The 20,656-nt window shown below is 46.5% G+C and overlaps 1 protein-coding gene across 2 annotated transcripts in view; it reads left to right on the forward strand.

Moving 5' to 3' along the window:
* NOC2L (NOC2 like nucleolar associated transcriptional repressor) overlaps positions 1-20,656 on the forward strand; it is a 432,367-nt gene that overhangs the window by 342,501 nt on the left and 69,210 nt on the right. For both annotated transcript variants that reach the window (XM_069241122.1, XM_069241123.1), the window contains exon 17: positions 2,163-2,298. In XM_069241122.1, the coding sequence (XP_069097223.1) occupies positions 2,163-2,298 (136 nt within the window). The remainder of the gene's footprint in view (positions 1-2,162; positions 2,299-20,656) is intronic.

The raw sequence follows: 20,656 nt of genomic DNA on the forward strand, positions 1-20,656 counted from the left end.
CGAATCGATGAATGTCCAAGGATGGAGTGTTTTAATTTGGACATCGCGGTCCCCACGTAGCATCGGTCCTCGAGTTTGCTCCTTAGATACTCCATAGTTTGGCAGATAGGACTCCTGTGGTCTAAAGGCACCTAGTGTGTCGGCTGCTCATTCGCGGCGTGCACCGCAGAGAGCGGCGCTCTTTGCGGTCAGTGCCACGCACATGCGCCTAGCTGTCCTCGGTGACTCGCAGTCGGCGCTGCCTCCCGTGGGGCCCTGCGGCAAACCCTCGTGCAGGATAATCGTCGGCCGCAGCCGAGCCTGGCGTTCACCTGTCTCCGGTGAAGTGTGCTCGGGGGAGCGCTGATGGATGGGGGTTGCGCGTTTGAAGGTAAATAAGTCACCCACCGCTATAAAGCCGTGCCCCCACCCCGGAGCCCACCGCGCGGCCGCTAATTAGAGCAGTAAGCATTTTCCGAGGAGCTTCTAACAGCCCTTAATGATGGCGCGGTGGCAGGGCTCGTTAGCTCTTCATTAGGAGCTGCAGATTAACGGGGTCTCAGCTTTTTCAATAACACAAGGGGAAAAAAATGGAAAATGAGGGCGCCGTGGCTCTTCCCTCTGCACCCGGCCCTCCCTTTATCTGCTTCAGTTTCCGCTGCTCGTTAAATCTCAGCAGCCTCCCCTGCCTCTTGCTGGGGATCGATGGAAGCCTGGGCTCGGGCGTTTGCCGAGGGCCACAGGTGGAGCTCGCCCGGCGGGTAACTGGTGCATTAAATTTGTTTAGTGATGTCCGCACCGTCGCTATGAATCCGATTCAGGTTCCCGTATGCGAAAAGAAACGGTAGAAAACCATAGGTGCTACAACTCGAAAAGGCGCTGCGAAGGCATGCTAATGGCAGATGTGCGCTAGTCACGTGCCTTTCAGCACTACGTAGCTAGGCAGGATCGTTGTTACGCTCAAGGGGGACAGCCATAGGTCCCCCTAGTGATTGTTAGAACCTGCCTGCATTACTTCCATTGTCAGACTACCTGTTGCCTCTGGACTATTGTGCTCCAAATGTTCCCTAAAATTGTACCGATTATTTGAAGTTTGTTTTTGCTAAGTTATTCAATGAAGTGTTCTAGAAGAGGCTTTTTTTAATTTAAATATATTGCGTGAAAACGTTGTCTTTCTCTCAAAGCGCTAGCAGTCCTTTGTAACACCGCCCGGCACATTGCTGGATGCAACAAAAAGGTTTTTTTCCCGGAAAATTGAAATTTGGTTGATTTTTTTATTTTTTATTATTATTATTATTATTTTACTTACAACCCATATCTAAAGCATGTAATGAAATGTGCGATTAGTGGCCGGCCTCAGTGACAGTAACCAAAAGGTGGCGATAATTGCCTTAAATCATTGCAAAACCCAGGAAATTCAGTCAAAAGCGCACAACGAGTGACATTTAGCTTACAGCCCCATATCTCAAAAGCCCGGTGACAAAGCAACCATAAGTTCTCTTCCGGTCACGGCTGCCATCCACTGCAAGCAACCGTCTTCTGTGCATATGGTTCTGTTATTGAGGGGGGCACTGTACTTTGGGTACCTTTACCTGTAGATGTTTGCCTTTTGTGAATCTCTGCATATGTCATTTCATTAGATGCGCACATACCTCTGCAAGCATAGTGGTTGCTTACCACACAGAACGAGTCTATTGACGAAACGTTTATGATGACTCGCTAGGGTAGTTTTCTGAACCCACTTCTAAATGACGGAATACATTTTTTTAATTTCCCACATTAAACCACCTTATGCACTGTGAACTTAACCGGGACTAGCTCATTTTTAGTCGGTGCTCACCAGACACGAGTACAGTGATGACTTAAGGAGCAAGCCATTGCACCTCATTTTCTGGGTTGTTGGAAGGACACCAGTAGTGTTTTTGCAGACTATGTGCTGTCTGTCAGAGCACCTCACTGGTTATAGCACACGTGTGAGGATGGGTGGTTTCGGGCAGCTGGAGAGTGGTAGATATTACTTTTGCTCTCTTTCTGTAGTGACCTGGAATGGCCTTGATGGCTGGTTTTGGGTGGAAGGAGTGAGGTTGGTGTGTCCTTTTGCACTCTTCTCATGATGACCAGACTAGTGGCGTGCAAATTCTAATTGTATTGAATACTGTTTCTAATCTGTGCTCCGTTTTTAGATGGAGGACTTGAACCTTCCTGAAATCAAACGGAAGAAGATGAATGAGCAGAAAGAAGATGACAAGAGGGAGTTCAAAAACCTCTTCGATTCAGAGAGCGGCTCAGAGGATGAGGATGGAGGTCTCACTGTAAAAGGTGAGCAGAAAGAGACTGCACCGACAGGTAAAAGGAGGAGATCTGCATGTTTGGGGAGCAGGAGAGGGATTTACATTTGGGTGGAAGGTAGGTTACACCTGTTGCAGTATCGAAGCGGCGTCTTGGGACCCCAGAAGAGGGGTCTGCACTTTGAGCGAGCAAAAGAGGAGTTGGAGAACAGGCAAGGGCTCCCATCACTGGGATGGAGTGTTAAGAGGGTTCATCACTCGGACCAGGTGTAGTGCTGGACCTTAAAGGAGTGGCCATGGATTTTTTTGGGGGGAGCCAAACAAGAACTTTTGCTGGAGCAGTGAACAGATTGCATGTTGCACAGCAGCGAGCTCCTGAATTTGAAGGACGCATAAAGGAGTCTTTAGCATAATACAGGTGCAGAAAATAAACCTACATCACGCATTTCCTAATGTTGTCTCGCTGGTGCTGCTTGAGTCCCATTGTGTTTCAACAGATTTCCATCAACTGTATCTCATGGCGAAATGTTTCTGTGTATGAAGAGACGCAGTCAATAGACAGCACGCCTGCCCTCCGAATGAAAACCTTGAGTTTCAGGAAGGAAAAGATGCAACAATGCTCTAGGACTCTCTGACTTACCCCCTAACAAGCCAAATGTTCTTTGGGGAGTTTTCTCTAGTAGGGATTAATGCAGCCTCCTCATTAGACACTGGCAATACATCGTTCAATCGGTCTGACACCTATCTGTGTGCCCAAACACATGATCATTGTGAATTGTCCTCCTTTAAGCACCAGTGAAATGTAACTTCCTTTGTCTCTTTTACTAGTTCAAAATTTGTGTTGATCACCGGAGTTAGTGGGAACCGCTTTAATGACAACCTGGTTCTATCATCACCGCCAAGCAGATTGGCCACCCGGGGCAGCCTTTTTCTTTCTCAAGGACATGAACAAAGCACATTAAACCTACAGGTTCTTATGCAGTCTATCTAACATAGGGGCCTCTTTCATGGTGCACAGACCTACACTTATGCCATGGGACATTCCCCCAACATTTGCTTCTGCTCAAACCGTGTGACCTGGCAGGACTGGAGTGCGACGGCTGCATGTCTGGCCTCTATACTTTCAGGGACTTCAGATGAAAGACACCCTCCGTTTCTCGGATCCCACAGGAGAACCAGTGTGAGAAAGTTCTGGGAGTGTCCTTGGGATGCAGATCAACCATGTTGAAGAAAGGAGCCCTAAAGCGGCACTTTTCACTAGTCAAAATATCACCAGCTCTTCCTTTCCAAGTTGTGCCCTAAAGTTGGTGGGGTGTTCTGGAACCATTCATACCGTCCTTTCAGGACAACTTCTTTGCTCCAGGGATCCTGGTATTTAGCAAAGGGAAGCTAGGCAACGAAACATAGTTATCAAATTTAACTCATCATTGTTCTGTCTTACTCGGAGACCACTAGGATTAAAAGAAGCTGGTACATTTAGGCGTCGATCCCCTTTGTGAGACACCTACTCACCTGCTTTTCCTGTTTAGTTTTGTTATGAACAGTGTAGACATCGTGCTTCTGAGGAGGCCTCTCAGTAAATTCACCAACTGGGTTTTGAGCTCAGTTTTATGATTTACACCTAATAAAGATTCAAGGTCCTGCCAAGGGGCCAGGGCATATGGACATGGAAAATCTCTTACACTGGACCTTTTTGCAGCCTGGTGTAACTGGAGAGCCATGTTATAATTCCGACTCCAAAGGAGACCATGATGTGCTCCACTCCATGATGTATTCAATTGGAAGCACTCAGATTTGCCACCTCTGCCCTAACCGGTGTCCTTTGTTTCTGCAAGGGTACTAAGTAAACAAACCAGGGTCTGTTCATAGCCGTGCCTACGATCTGATGGAATTATCAACCTTTGTAACCCCTTAAAACAGAAAAAACCCAGGAACAGGGCAGTGGATCTTTCGATGGTAAATGTTTTCGTGTTGTCTGACCTCACTTTTTACATTAAAAGATGTGGGCTACATACCCACTGCCCACACGGTGGGGCAGACGTCCAAATCCTGGATTCGAAAACCTGCCCGATACCGGTCCTGTTTCTGACCTGCCTTGTGTGTGTCCCTCAGTGGACTCATTCTGTGAGTCGACTGAGAACCCACATTTCACTGCGACCTTTGACAGCATCCATAATCGAGGGTGGCTTCAGCCCCATCCTGCCAGGCAACCAGGAGTCGCTGGTTGGTAGTTGCTCATTTGTACTGACCTTTTACCTGCTTTCCTGGGGTGGGTTGCCAGCTGATGATCTTCAATGATATCTGACCAGCCCCACTTAACCTATGGTCGTGCCTCCCTTGTGTAGGTCTGGCGTGTTTCAAGTGGGCGGATCAACAAGGAGGGACTTTGCAGAATGGCTGCTTTCCGTTTGTGTCCCCAGTGGACGTGACATTCTGCGTCGTCTTTGTTCTGCAACACGCACCTCCAAGCCCCTAATTACGTTGCTGTCTAGTGGGCTGCAGGGGGAACCATGTACCACCCCTTCCCCCCAAAAATAAAAGCCACATTTCCCTTTTTATCTGTGGTGGGCTGGCTATAGCCTCACAACCGTAGACTTGTAGGCAAGTAATCTGGCATCGTGGATATGTTGTGTTCCTTGGTCTGGTAACTCTACCGATTGACTCATTCGAAGTATAACAAACTTGTTAAGACTACTCAGCTCTGAAGTTTTCCGAGAAGACGTGAATGATTCCCATCAGATTAACTGCCACAATGTTGAGTGTTGAATAAAAGTTATTACCGTGTGCGAAACAATTGCAAATATAAATACGTGCTAACGGCTCCTGGTTATTTGCCTGCATCATAGGTTTACCTGCCTTTTTTTTATCTACCTGTAAATAAAGAATGCTCCTTCTTAGATGTTGCGGCTCTGACTGGACATTTAGTGTGAGTGTTATTTACCTTGTCAATATTTTTCTTAACCAAATATTTGTGAAGCTTCCACGTGTGCTGAGCTAGGCACCCATACAGTCCTTCATGATGTGCCGACTGAGCCAAGTTCTCTCCAAACCTCTGTGCTTTTCACATCCACATAGCCATTTTTGCAGAGCCAGGCTTCGTACTGGTTTTTGGATGTGCCTGCTGGTCCATGTCCTATGTGCCTGTTTAACCCACTTCTGGGGACCCTTCTCACTATCCTATTAAACCAGATTCCATGCTCGTGAGGTGCCAGTTGAGCTACATGTGTCCCCTTTGTGCTGTGCCTATTAGGCAGACTCCATGGGTCCTTTGTTGAACCAGCTCCATGCTGCCTTTCTGTTCTGCCTATTAGGCTGAAGGATGTGCATGCAGTGTGCTATGTTTACTCAGTTGGGGGGGGGGTGTATTGTGGGAAGGGTGAATGGGATGCAGGGTGCTAGAAGGTTGCAGTCTCCCTACTATGGAAGCTGGTTTAGGTGTCAGACCTCAGGTGATACTCTAACACATTCTGTCCTTTAAAAATAAAAGTGCTGAGGCAATATAACTTTGTCTTGGTGTAGGGTTTGTGGCATGGGTAAAGGCGATGTCATAGCTGTTTTCTTCTGTGTACTCTCAGATGCAGTACCATTTCACCCACCCACAGTACAGAAAGGAGATGGGGTAGAATTGTTTGCCTCTTTGAAGGGTGCACTCCCAGCTCCCTCCCTTTTTAGCACCAATCTTCTACTTTACTTCTTCTGTTCCTGTTTTATCCTTACTTTTCTATCCTTGCTGTCTCTGTACCTTCCTCTCTTCTCACAGGTGTTGGATCTGCTTTGCGCTCAGGTGGCACCTCTCAATTTCCCTCTCTGATACCACCTGTGTGTTTAGCTCTTTTCATGTGTCGCTTTGGCCCACACCTAAGATGGGAATACATGAGAACGTGGGCTGAAACCGTGTTGGTGTGGCAGTGTGCTTCCTCGCACCACCCAGTATGTTTGTGGTATTCCACATCTGCCTCGCTGCTTTATATTCCCTGGATTGCTCCTGCCTTAGTTTCTGCACGTCTACCTGTTACTCCCTATGTTCCTGCTACACTGCATAGTTTTTTTTTTTGCGTCTGTTGCCCTCTCACCTCCCAAACTTCGTTGATACCTGTGTCCTCCTGTTCATCAGCTGTGACGTGTGCCGCTGCAGGCCCACCCACTGTAATTGTAGTGACCCCTGTGCGCTCACCAATATCCTCCCTGGAAATGTTCTGCCTCTGCTTATTCCATTGTTCCTTTTCTTTTCCTGTGCCCCCTCGTTCTCCGTTCCCTTACTGTCCAGTGGTAAGGTGTGCCACTGAAGGGTCACTTCTACTCTGTCGCTGATCAGTAGCGAAACTGCCTTGTTGCTTATGAAACCCTAAGGAGAAGTGATAGTTTAGAAGAGTGCAAAGCACTTCTTGTTTAAGAGGCACTGCAGGCCCTCCACCCTTCAAGTACACCTCTCCCACTGATCCTCATAAACATTTGCCAGCTGGGAGTTTGTACTAAGGGTCCTGCCTAAAAAACAAAGGAGTCCTCATCGTACATCATATGAGCCCCTTGGGTTTGTGTGTGTATATAGGACAGTCCCAAACCGAAAGTAGTACGCCCTTCCCATATTTATTTGATTTTTCCTAACTAGGATCACCTGATTGATCCTACCCTTTGAACCTATTGCCAATAGGTTAACATCAGCAAACCACAGTTTAATGCAAACCGGAGAAGAAGTGGTCTAAGGTGCCCACTGTTTTCTTCTGGTTAGCTCCTATTGGAGAATCCAGAAAGATATAGAGATTGGGCTTAATTTAAGCCAGTGGTTTCCAGTGCGGGCACCAACACTTATTTTTGAGGGCCGGCACATAGTTTTCTGCATCAGGCATTTACTGTGAGCAAAAGTCCCATATGGGAAAGGTGGAGGAAGAGAAAATCAAAAAAGTATCACAAACAGAGAAAGCTGCAAGCATGAGCTGAAGGGGCAGGGAGTGGCTGTAAATGAATTAAAGAGACCCAAGATGGTTTGCACTTTTAAATGCAGCGCCCGAGTATTTCACGAGAGAGCTTTGGGAAAATGAATCACTGTATAGAGACCTTAATTGCCATTGTTGTCCTTGCAAAGAGACTTGTGGATTATTTTCAATACCACCTCTGAAAAATGTACGTCCTGTCAGCAAGATTTAGAAAAAAGACTGACCAGGTGCAACATCCCAATATACTGTGGAATAGAACTGGGGTCTGCGTTGAGAATTCTATGAGCAATGGCTGGGTATCGAAGGGGCTACAGAAGGGTGACACTATATGTCTCACAAATACTATCATTCATGCTCTAAATAATAGATATGGGAGGGGGGCAGTCACCCATGTGGCTTGTGGGCACCAGAATTACCGGATTCGGAGACAAAGTGATAGAAAACAGTTGCAGAGGGAGTCTACAGATCACATCATTGAAACTGTCCAGGATACTAAAAGACAGAAGGGAAGAGAGTGGCAGAAACTATTACAGGAGTACTGGGAGGTGCCATGAGATTGGAGTGGTTTGTCTGCATGATGCACATTACGAGCACTGATACATACCTGCCTGTAGTATTGTGGAAGTATGAATCATCATCCACACCTCACATTTCAGGAATACTGTGTGCTCTTGATGGCTGGGAGTGGGGGCTGAACTGAACTCATGACCATTTGGGCAGCCATAATCCGCAGGGTGCATCTCAAAAGCTCCGAGAACATTGAACATCTCATGAGCTTATGCGCTTCTACATTTCAGGAGATTTTTCCACAAGGGACATGCCATGAGGGTTGCGGAGTGTTAGGAAGCTCTCCTTGAGCTCAGAGGTACTAGATCGTAGAACATATGTCAATACTGGGTATATGAAGAGCTCTAGATTTTAGAGTGAACCAGACAGTACATTTTAATCAGCTGTGAGGGAGTAACGCGGGTAATGCAAATCTCATTTTCTCAGCAGGTACCACACGTAGAGGTTATTGCACTATTCGTCTAAAGGGCCCTGACTCTGTTAACCTAGGATACCTAAGGATTAGGGGAGGTATCTGTATGATGTATCTTTTGATCACTGTTGGTTGTGGAGTAGATAATGTAGGTCTGCAGTAGGAGAAAGGGTCTCTCTGCCCTCATTAAAGGGGTATTTATCCAACCTTGATGATGAGGGTGTGTGTAGAGGTTCTGCAGAGGCATCTCGGTGGTGGCAAGAGAAGTCTCGCCTACCTGAGTGAAAGTGGGTCTATCCAGCTCTGATAAAAAGAGTCTGTTCTGCTCTGATTGGGGGAAAGGGTCTACTGTCATAAGAGAAGGTATCTGGCCCGCACTAATTTAGGGTTACTTCACATACCCACGTGCTGCCTTGGTTCCTTGGCTACTCTGCTGCTCAGGGACTAGCCAGTCTATGTTGTCAGTGCCCTTTTTTCCTTCTTTCTATTCTTCTATCTGTTAACCTTTACCCCAAACTCTAGTTAAAACTCGGTATCCCCCTTACAATCCCAAAGGTGATTTTACTCGTGCTCCTTAGTTTAGTTGGGCACTATGAATGCAGAGGACAAACAAAGACTCCGTAGTTTCCTGGGCTCACGTGTGATAAAGCATCAAACTCCTGTTCTGAGCTCGGTAAGTGTGTGTTGGAAGCCAATAGGTCTTGGTAATGTGAGATTTAATGGTTTTGCTAATATTTTTTAGCTGTTTAGCAAATGGCTGAAAGTAATGTAAAAGAGCTGTATTACACAGCCTGCGTTATTCCACTTTTTTATTTTCAGTTATGCTGCACTGGAGCAAACGCTGCTATATAACATGGCTAAAACAGCATTGACAAAGCCAATTGCACACAGGCGAGATCTATTGGCTTTGCCAGTGCTTGGTATGGAATGTCATATGGTATAAGTATTTATATAGTGTTTACAATAGATGAAGTGCTAATGTTATAGAATAGAGTATGCCCTTGCCAAGGCCTTGTGCCACTTGAACCTTCTGCACCTTCCAAATGGTGGCCCATGGTGCCTGCAAGGTACCTACACTTGTTAATGCTTGTTCAGTAGTAAAATATAGCAATAGTCTGTGCTCAGTGGGTTTCCTACACCTTTTGGCCTCTGTGCCACTGCACCTTCTGCACCATTCAAATTGTGGTCCCCTAGTGCCTGCAGGGTAACTGTGCTTGTGACTGTTTTTTCAGTGGTTACATATAGCAATAAAATCAGTGCACATTGGGTTTTCTAGGCTTTTGGCCCCTGTGCCACTGCACCTGCTACACCATCCAAATCATGGCCCTAGTACCTGCACTGTAATTGCGCTTGGGATTCCTTGTTCAGTTGCAGCATATAGCAATAATTGGTGTGCAGTGGGTTTCCTACAACTTTTGACCCATGTGCCACTGCAACTGCTGCACCATCCAGCTCATGGCACTAGTGCCTGCCAGGTAACATGAGGAGATAGTGTATATCTAGTAATAATGTATGTGTTCCGAAAAAGGCACAGGCAGAATACATAATTATTTTAAACAAACACAAAAGCTTTCACACAAAAAGCGCCTTTAAACATATCCAACTCTCCAAAACGAGTTGCCGCAGATTTCATAAATAAAGTATATGATTTACACATCAGAGTCAAAACCAGTCATTGTTAAATTGTGTTACATGGTGCCTGGTATCCTGTGATTGACAGTGAATGGTCCATAAACAGTATAAATTGCCCAAGATCACCATATGTTAAGCTGACGCTGAGATGGAAATGCTGGTTTGTACTTTGTTGCTAAAAAAACAAAAAAGGCAGTTTCACAAATTAAATGGACTCAAATAAGAAGAATTTTGCAAAAAATGTGCAAATGTTTTTTGCGGATGAGGCACAAGATACATTTTGAGATGGCTATGTATAAATTAAAACAAAAACAAAAAAAGGGGTACAAGTGGGCTCCATGGAGAAAGGCTGTACTCCTCTTTCCTATAAAGGCTGTCATTTTGAAGTCAGCAAAAAGCCAAAACAAAATAAAAAAGGCTCCCACAAAAACACAGTTTGACATTTGACCTCAGTCTTTGAATGTCCATAAATCATAACAAGATTTATATGCCTGTCGATAGAAAAGGAGCTTGTGGAAGTATTCAATGAACAGGGCTTTCTCTTGGGGCGGGAAGAACTGAACCTGGAGAGCCTAAAACAAGCACAGCCAGCAAATGGAAAGGAAGAAAACGTGTGTTACAAAGCCAGTGGAAGAGATGGGCAGAATTCATTCCCTGGTCAACTTTCTGATACTCCACAAGATGTCTTTAGGAAACCCGAGTGCTCTGCTGTCTGATAGGCTGTGACCTAACTAGCTCCTACTCAGGCAAACACAGTTTCTCTAAGAGAGCCTGTTGACCCCCTTGTATTGCAGAAACCTAGGCTGAAAACATCAGAGAATGCGTGTTAGGGATCAGCACAATACTTGAATGCAAAAAATCAGTACATTTATGAAACGAAATTAGTAAAATTAAAAATAATTTTATTTAAAAAAAATAAAAGGCCAAACGTCAAAAAGTAGCAGCTTCACTCTGCACTTCCCCATCCAGACTAACCCGTCAATGAAAGTTCCTGCATGCGCATCACTCACAAATGGCTGCTGAAGGCTTCCTCCCACTCCCGCCCGACTCCCAGGTCCAGGCTGCCTATTGCCTTCAGTCAGGCTGTAGGAGCTCGGTGAGAGTCAGTTTTCTTTCACATGTGGGTCAGCCTCCAAACTCTAGAGTTTTGGTGTGTGCCTCGTTTGTGTCCTCTTGGCAGCATGAGTATTTGGTCCTTCTGTTTCTGCTATAACCAGTAGATGGAACCACACCTTCCTATGTTCAAATTCAGCCCTTAATGCTCACATCATAGTCCTCACCTTCCGCTGGACTTCCTTCTTTCTGGATATCAACTCAGTGAGTGGGAGTATGCATACTCACTCCCTTCCAAGTTCCAGCAAAGAGTCTACACCAAGCCCAGTGCAGAATCAGTCACAACTATTCCTCTGCACCAGAAGAGTCCTTTTTAGTGCCCTATTGTGTCCCCTGGTGGCATCAGGAGGTCAACTGATTCTGGTCTTTTAGAAACTCCCAGCTCTTCCCCGGGACAGTCACAGCACTTTCCCAACAATTCAAGAATTCTCTTCTCCTTCCAAATTCTGTGCCATGTATGTTTGTGGTCTGTCTGCCTTCCTAAATCATTCAGACCTACTGCTATGTTTCGTCTTTTTAGAGCACCTCCAAGTTTAGGCTCCGGTGGCACAGGCCACATACAACCTCCACCGATTTCATTCTGGTTTGGCTGTGTCCCAAGGGAAAAGGCTACCTCAGTACACGAGATGGGCAGTTTGTGGGCCTGCAGCTGGGAAATTAAGTGCAGCCTCATGCACTCATATGATGGTTCTTTCAAACTCTCATAGAAGGGAAAGGTAAACATGTGCAATGAGAACCCAGTTATTGAATTCTCAATGTGCTGAGTGAGAAAAACAGCAGAATCCAGTGATGAGAAAAGAAGGGCGAACCGTGAGAAAAAAGAGAATTTTCCTAAAGGAGGCCTTTAAGGGCTATCACCAGATAAAATATATTGTTTCAAACTAAATCAAAAGTATGAAATAAAAGTATGAAGTATTTCTTTTGCAGAAGTAATATTTAGTTTATTCTATAGCAAATATAATGCAACACAGAAGAAAGCTCGAAGTCACTTGAATACTCCTGGTGTTGGGTCGTGCCCTTCCAGTAGTAGTGTAAAGCTTGAGACCAAGTGCCAAAGGAGAGAATGTACCAATGTTATACCTGGGTTGTTAGCCAATGTCAGATTCTGCAATGTATAGCAGACTGACACTAGCCATCGCTCTATGTTGAGTTTGGGGTAATAGTAAAAATGTCAATGGATTAGAGCTTTGGAGTAAACTTGACCTGACGAGGCAGGTACTGGCTGGAAGTGTTTTGGTTAAGATTACTTCATGCAGGTTATAGGGACAGCTGTGTAATGCTTCTGGACGGCTATTTAACCTATTGCAGCTGCTTTTAAGGTGGTTGTTAGTTAAAGCCACAAGGGCTGCTTTTTTGCTCGTTGGTCACTGAATTCATGATGGGGACATCAATGTTTCCTATTTTCCTCCTCTACAAATCTTCTGTGTTCGAAGACGGGCCCTGGACAACAGGGGTTGTAGAATTCCAGAGCTGAGCCATTAATCCCATTCAAGCATCACATTTTGTGGACTTTTAGTAGACTTATGCAGCAGGCTTCAAAGCGGTCATGCAGATGCAGGCTCTTGTAGCCTGGAGTAATCGAACTGGGCCTATCTCAGATAGTTAGATATTGAGTACCACGACATGCTCCTGCTTTAGAAGGCCCACTGGCAACTTTCTGCTATTTCATAGTAGTTCATCTGGCTTGCAGGATCAGGTGGGCACAGATAGTAGGATAGCACCGAGCTAAGGTCATTTGGACAGTGTCAAGTAGCCATGACTCCTTGTAAAATAGTAACTTAAGAATGAGCCTTGAAGTCTTAGGAAAAGGCTTCAACGACTGAGGAAAGGTCTGTTTCTCAAACTAGTCTCTCCTGAGACCAAAAAAAACCAATAATGACTTGGAAGCAGATTTAATTGCTCAACCCTTCCAGATCAAGGGTCTCTTCTTGACGATAAAGTTCAAAATGAGTCCAATTCTTATTAAGACCTGGTCCAGTGAATCTCATTTCAGCTGCCTCTTGGGATCCAGCGTTTGTCTTCCACTCACCAGGAAAGGGAAGTGTGTTGTAGGTGAGTCCCCTTAGTTTTCGTGGCTTTTCTTAAGGTTTCAGATGCCTTGTACCACTTGCATCCTAAGCAGTCAGTGTATTCCCGCTGAACTCTGAGCAAGCCCTAATAGAGGGGAGGATAGCCAAACAATGGCTTTGGGAAAATGGTGATTGTCATGGTGGTGGACTTTGTAGGAAAAATGTGTTGTTCTCCTTGACACTAGTGCTGCTTTCAGCAGTGTCTGACTGCAACAAGACAATATTTAACTCACTTGCCTCCGTGGCAGAGGGAAATAAAGTAACCCCTGCCCTATGGTTTGTTACTTTTTATAAATACATTTTATCGGGTTATCGTCCTGTTCAGAAGTAGCCGGTCAGCTTTAATAGACAACCAGTCCTGGTAGCTTCGTTCTGTTTTGATTCAGATACTTGACAGTGGTTTGTCTGTGGACTTTATACTGTCTGCACACTGGCCATTATTGCGAAGCCGCCCTCACACAGCCAGGCACGTCAGGTACTCTGAGGAAACGAGACCCTGGAGTACTCTCCCAGAAGTGTCTTAGGACTTCTGAGGGAAACTTGGCTAAGGGTGAAAGCCTACAAAGATTGCCCCTGGCAGCCTTTTTCCTCTCACGAGCCTGCTCCTGTTGCCACACGGCCTCTCCGTGGTATCCCGGGTGATTATGTCCCATTACTGACCTATTTCGTGTCACTTTTGGGGTCTCCTGCTGCCCTGTATGTGTCACCTCCAGCGACTTCCTTCCCGACTCTCCTGTTGCCTAATGTACATGGGTGTCCCTGCTGGCGGCTCCTGTTTCTCCCCACACGCACCACCAGCCTACTGTACTCCTTCACCACCCCTGGCCACCGATGCCGTAAGCTGCTGTCTGCTTCGCTTCTGCCCATGGGTGCCACCTCTGGCTTTTCACTTGCCCCAAATAAGTCTGAGTGATCCCGCCCTTTTCTGGTGGCGCGTCCCGTTACTGCTCTTTTGGGCGGGTTCGGTTGCTCCATGTCCTTTAATCGCCTCCTGGCTGGTTCCTGTTGCCCGGTGCCCTTACCCTCGGGTTGGTTTCCGCCTTCGACCGCTATCCCCGTTTGCCCGTTTCCTACAAACCTCCGTGTCGCTTGCCACCCCTTCTCTGTTGCCCATGTGCCAACTGCTTACTAGTACTCCTGCCAACGGGTGCCTTTCCCTGCTGGCACATTGTTTACTGTGCTCTCTCTTTCTGGGGCTCAAGTTGCTATTCATCCATCAGTGCATGTGTGCCATTCATCCATGAGTATCTCCAGGTGGCTCCCTTTGCTACTTGCTTACTGGCGCCCCATCCTTTGATCTACTCATTACTGCCCCTTGCCACAGGTTTCACACCGACTGTCTTTCTTTAGCCCTCTTCTGGCTGACTGCTTGATCCCCCACCAGTTGACCCCTAAAGTCTCTGCTTTCCCCATCCGTTCCAAAGACTCCCCGGTGTAGTGCCCAGCGCAGGTGCTGCCGGAGTCCTGTCGGGCGAGGGGGAAAACTCCATGGTAACCAAAAAATTGGAGCAGGGTGAATGAGGGCCGTACAGGGTTTGTGTGTGGAGGGGGGGGGTGTGCGCTAAGAGCCCCCATCTCCCGCCGTGGGGAGGAAACACATCTCTTCCATTTCCCACCCTGACAAGAGCGCCGGGTACCACAGCACAGGTTATTAATGGATGCTGGAGACAGGCCGGACGGCGAGAGCCAATTACAGCCTTGGAGTGGGCAGCGGGCGCCTCCTAACGAGGATCTGCCAGACCCCCACCATCCGGCAGATAATCACATCAGTGCCGGCACCGGAGGCGGTAGGGCTCTTAACACGCGCCCTCCCGGCCACCCCCTCCGCCTGACATTCATTAGTGAAGCGCGTGAAGTGCATGATAGCCGTCCGCGTACCTAGCGAGGGAGCGCCTCGACGCCGCCAGGGGGCGGTGTGTGCTGAAGAGGATGGGACGCTGCTCTACAGAGCGAGCATACTTACTGTAGTCCAGAGGTCTTCAAACTTTTCAACGCCGCTCTCCCCTAGTGGGGAAAAATGCATTGGGGTCCCCCCCTCCACATTCTAACAATTGTTCTGTAAAACTGGCAACGTTTAAATATGTCTGGAACTATTTATTCGATGCTGTTATGGTCTGTTACTGTTTTAAAATGCAATTAAATACATGATGCTGAACATACTATTCTGGTCTGGCAGTCCATACTACTATATAAAAGTATCCACAATGTGATTACTGGGGGGTGAAGGTTTTAGAGTCTCTTCATTTTTGACTCACACTCCCAGCTTAGATATAAATGACAAAACATGTTAGTAATGGGCCATTACAGAGTGGTTTGCTGATGCTCATCTTTTTTCTGCCTAAAGCTCTGTTATCAGCATAATGCTTTTGTTGACCGGAGCCTGGCGTCCATCCTGGGATCATTTGAGGCCCCCTAGAGGGGCCCACCCCCCAGTTTAAATACCCCTGCTGTAGTCTATAGTATACTCAGTGCCACAGGAATTATGCACAGGTGAGAGTCACATTATGCAGCCAGGTTGACTAAATTATGCGGCAAGAAAAGGCAAATTATTTCCAGAAATGTGGCACATTGTGTGATATTATTTCATTATCTTGTGATTTTTTTTTTTTTGTACACTTAACACTCTGGGTTTGGGTTGCACCTCACTGGTATCAATTCAACAATAAGCAACAGAAAGATGACCAGTCAAGCTTTGCAAAGGGCTTCTCACTGCGCTTCAAAGACATGCTGGTGAGTCTTCAGTAACTTTTGAACCCTTTGAGCTAGAGACATCGTTTTGTTAAAATCTGCAGATTATGCAGCAGATAATGGATTGTGTCAAATGCGCAAATCCAGTTATGCAAAAAATGCTGCAGCTGCACACTGTATAATTATGCGTCAAGAGCATCAAATTATGAGGCATGGTTGGCTAAATTGTGCTGATGAAAAGCAAGTAATGTGGCACTTTTTTGATAGTATTACTTAATTGGTTTATAAATTGTACACATGATAATACTGTCTGGGCAAAGATTTCACCTCATTAATATTGGTTTATCGACCAAATAGTAAAACAACTGAAAGATGACGAGTTAATCTGTGCAAAGGGCCTTCCACTGCTCTTGAGCACGTTTTTGGTAACTTTTGATCCGTTTGTGCTGGAAACTTTTTTTTTAATTTATTTTTTTGTGTGTGGCTAAAATGTGCAGGTTATGCAGCAGATGGTAGATTATTAGGTCATACGACAAATCCATATTTATGCAAAAAAAAGCAGAATTGCATAATTCCAGCGCCCTAACTATACTGCACCACAATCTACAGTGATGCACATGCCAAGGGTGGGCATTTTAGACGGCCCCGGGGGATGTTCTGTAATCTCTGTGGTGCCTGCGGGACACCCGGGTCTGCCTTCTTTGCCCAAAGTGGCATTCAGTTGTTTTCAGTGCCCAGCCATGAATGTAATACTTCACTACGTCACCGGTAATATATACGAGTGCAGTAACTCTCACCATAGCATGACCTGTATAAAGGTTAAATGTGGGTGAGTGCCTTACTCTGCAGTGTGCAGGTCAGTCCTGCCTGTGCCTTTAGCAAGGCGCACGAACACCAAGGCGCTGTTTACCCCCTCTAGACTCCTTAATGATGGCTCGCTGATTTGCTTCCGTCTAGACTTCTGTCACTGTAAAACTTTTCTTTTTGTCTTAAATATATTGCTTTTATTTTTATAAGTTGGTAATTGGGTAATGGAGGGACAGGGGTGTCTTGGTGGTTTAAACACACGCCATCCAAATATAAAGTGTGGTGCCATGTTTGAGCAGACTTGCTTATTGAACTGATGGTCCTATATGTGTAGAAAAACTCCCAGTCACAGCAGCATCCAATCTGCTTCCTCTGTACTTTTTCTCTTGAGACAGTGCATCTAATTTACTGAACAGTTTCTATGCGCTAGACTATGAATACAGCTGGGCACCGAGCAAGGCAGGGCAGATAATATTGTGCCGCAGTTCTGAAGCTGGTCTTTTGGAATGTATTGCTCTAAATTGGGAAGCACGAACATGAGGTTTTCAGTGATTCTTGCACCCCGGCCGTAGAGGAAATACATGTTCGGTGTGGCCTGACATCTGGACCGTCCGCGACGTCCTGTGCACGGATACATGTCTGTCCCACCTTTGTTATCGCCGACAATGAAGCTCCCGTTATTTCACTAAACCTGTGAGCAGCCCCATGAATGTTTGTGGGGCTCCCCGGGAGAGGTAAAGAAAAGGGGTAAATGTTAAAAGTGGATGTTCCACCTTTGGCACAGGTAGCTTATTCGATACCCTGCCTAAAAGCGATGGCGAGAGGAGGGGTGCGGAGGAATAAAATCCTCTCCTCAGCTGAGCGGAGGAAGAAATACCGGCAGCCGTTGTTGTACTTTGAGTTTCACCAAGTGGGGAAAGTGCCAAGCACACTCTGTGCAGGTGTTCATACCACGCTGTTGAGTGTCAGTCTGACAGCCATCCTCAGTCCCACATAAAGAACCGTTCAGAATTAGCAAATGTTCCCACTAGTACCCTAAGTGTCCTCCTTTGTAGGATATGCATGCTTTTTAGGGTCAAGCCTACAAGACAATGTGCTAGGGCATGCAATTCGCTTGCGAGACAGTGTTGTTAGCAATAAGGGCTTGGAAGCCTGCCTGTTGTTAATCATTTGTTGGCTTGCCTGGCACTCTTATTTACAGCCTTGTAATTCGTGACTGTGCAGGCCTAGCATCATTTCTGTTCTTGTCCGTGTGGCAGGGACCAATCACTGATTAATTCAACTTAATCTGTGTTCTCCCACTATTATGTTCTTTTTACATTTTAGTGCCAAACAAACAGAAGGTGTGTGACTGGCAAAAACGTGCCCAGCAGGACAAACAAAAGTGCAAAGATTTATTTTCTATAATTAACTTTCTTTTATTTTGCCATGTCTTCTTTTCTCACTTTGCACTCATGTTTTCTTTTGTTTTTGCTTGTGGGAGCTGTTCTCAAAAGATGAGCATTCTTATTCTAAATAGTTCAAAGCAACATTTTCTTTCTTATGTATAATTTATGAAAATGTGCTTTAAAACATGATTGTGCAGTACACCTCAATCCACCCACGCCAATCCACTCCCCCACACCCCAGTCCAACCCACTCCATCCTATCCACTCCACTCAAAACCACTTTCAATCCACTCCAGTCCCCCACACTCTAATTCTCCCATCCAACCCTACTGTAGTCTGCCCTTCTCCATTTTTCTCCATCCAAACCAAAATAATCTGCCCCGCTATAATCTCCTGCACTCCAATTTGCCCTACTTAAATCCAAAACAATCTGCCACACTCCAAAACAACCTGCCTCTCTTCACTCCAAAATAATCTGCCACATTTCAATCTGCCTCACTCCAGCCCAAAACAATCTGCTCCACTACAATCCATTCCACTCCAGTCTGCCCCACTGTAGGAAGTTGGCACTGTATATACTATCTCAAAGTGAGAGTGTGCACAGAGTCCAAGGGTTCCCCTTTGAGGTTGATAGTGGCAAAATTAGATGATACTAATGCTGTATTTTGTGATAGTGTGGTCGAGCAGTAGGCCTATCAGAGGGTACTGTTAAGCATTTGTTGTACACACACACAGGCAATACATGAGGAACACACTCAAATACTTAATTCCAGGCCAATAGGTTTATATATAGAAAAATATATTTTCTTTATTTTAGAACCACAAGATTCAAGATTTGAGGTAAGTACATAAAATGCAAGGTACTTCACACAGGTAAGTATAGAACTTTGATTTAAAACAGTAGTACACACAGTTTAGGTTAAAATGGCATTAAGCTATTTTAAAAGTGGACACAGTGCAAAAATCAGCAGTTCCTGGCAGAGGTAAGTTTGGTTAGGTTTCTCAGGTAAGTAAAGCACTTGCACAGTCACTCTCTTGGGCATAGGGAGCCCACCGTTGGGGGTTCAAGGCAACCCCAAAGCCATAGCATGAGCAACACAGGGCCGGTCAGGTGCAGAGGTCAAAGGAGGGCCCAAAACACATAGGCGCCTATGAAGAACAGGGGTTCTCCGGTTCCAGTCTGCTAGCAGGTAAGTACCTCCTCGGGGGGGGGGTTTGTAGGACTCTTGGGGGGGGGGGGGGGGGGTTGGACACAAGCCCAAAACACACCCTCAGCGGCACAGGGGCAGCCAGGTGCAGTAGGCAAAGTAGGTGTCGAGTTTGCTATTGAAAGTAATGGAGGGATCCGGGTGTCACTTGGGCGATGCAGGCAGGGCACAGAGGGGCTTCTCGGGCCAGCCACTGAGTGGGCTAGGATGAGGGCCGCCTGCTGGTCACTCCTGCATTGGTAGGTGGTTCCTCTCTGTCCTGGAGGCTGCGGGTGTAGTGCTTGGTCCAGGCTTTGGTTCCTTTGTTACCAGCCAGTCGCGGTCAGGGGGAGCCTCTGGATCCTCTCTGCAGGCGTCACTGTGGGTGTACAGGGGGAGTCGACTCAGGGTGCCCACGTCGTCGTAGTCACCTGGGAGTCCTCTCTGCAGTGTTGGTTCTCCTTAACTCGAGTCAGGGGCGTTTGGTGCAGTGTGTGACGTCTCGCGCTTCCGGCGGGAAGAGAGAGTTCTTTAAAAGTTGCTTCTTTGTTGCAAAGTTGTTGCAGGTTTTGAACAGTGCCGCTTTTCTCAGGAGTTTCGTGGTCCTTCAGGTTCAGGGCAGTCCTCTGAGTTCACTGGTCCCTGTCGGATGCGTCGCTGTGCAGGTTCTTTGAGTCTGGAGACAGGCCGGTAGGGTGGGGCAAAGTCTGTTGTTGTCTCTGCGGTGCTTTCAGGTCAGCAGTCCTCCTCCTTGTTGTAGGTTGCAGGAATCTTCTGGTTGTAGGTTGCAGGAATCTCCTTTCCTTGGTTCAGGGTCGCCCCTAAATACTAAATTTAGGGGTGTGTTCAGGTCTGAGAGCAGTAGCCAATGGCTACTGCCCTTGAGGGTGGCTACACCCTCTTTGTGCCTCCTCCCAGAGGGGAGGGGGCACATGCCTATCCCTACTGGGGGAATCCTTCAAACTCGAAATGAGGATTTCTGAAGGAAGGCGTCACCTCAGCTCAGGGCACTTTAAGGGCTGTCCTGACTGGTAGGTGACTCCTCCTTGTTTTTCCCCTTATGTCCTCCTGCCTTGTCGCCAAAAGTGGGGGAAGTGGCCGGAGGGTCGGGCATCTCCACTAGCTGGGATGCCCTGTGGTGCTGTAACAAAAGGCATGAGCCTTTGAGGCTCACCGCCAGGTGTTACAGTTCCTGCAGGTGGAGGTGAGAAGCACCTCCACCCAGTACAGGCTTTGTTCTTTGCCACAGAGTGGCAAAGGCACTCACCACATGTGGCCAGAAACTCGTCTGGTTGTGGCAGTCTGGAAGAAACTGGTCAGCTTAGCACTAGGAGTCTGACTGCTATTCAGGGAGCATCTCTAAGATGCTCTCTCGGTGACTTTTACAATAAACACCACACTGTTATCAGTGTGCATTTATTGTGCTGAGAAGTTTGATACCAAACTTCCCAGATTTCAGTGTAGCCGTTATGGAACTGTGGGGTTCATAAGTGACAGACTCCCAGACCAAATACTCTTTATGGCTACCCTGCACTTACAATGTCTAAGATTTTGCTTAGACACTGTAGGGGCGTAGTGCTTATGCAACTATG

The sequence above is a fragment of the Pleurodeles waltl genome, chromosome 6, assembly GCF_031143425.1.
Source record: "Pleurodeles waltl isolate 20211129_DDA chromosome 6, aPleWal1.hap1.20221129, whole genome shotgun sequence".
NCBI classification, from domain to species: domain Eukaryota; kingdom Metazoa; phylum Chordata; class Amphibia; order Caudata; family Salamandridae; genus Pleurodeles; species Pleurodeles waltl.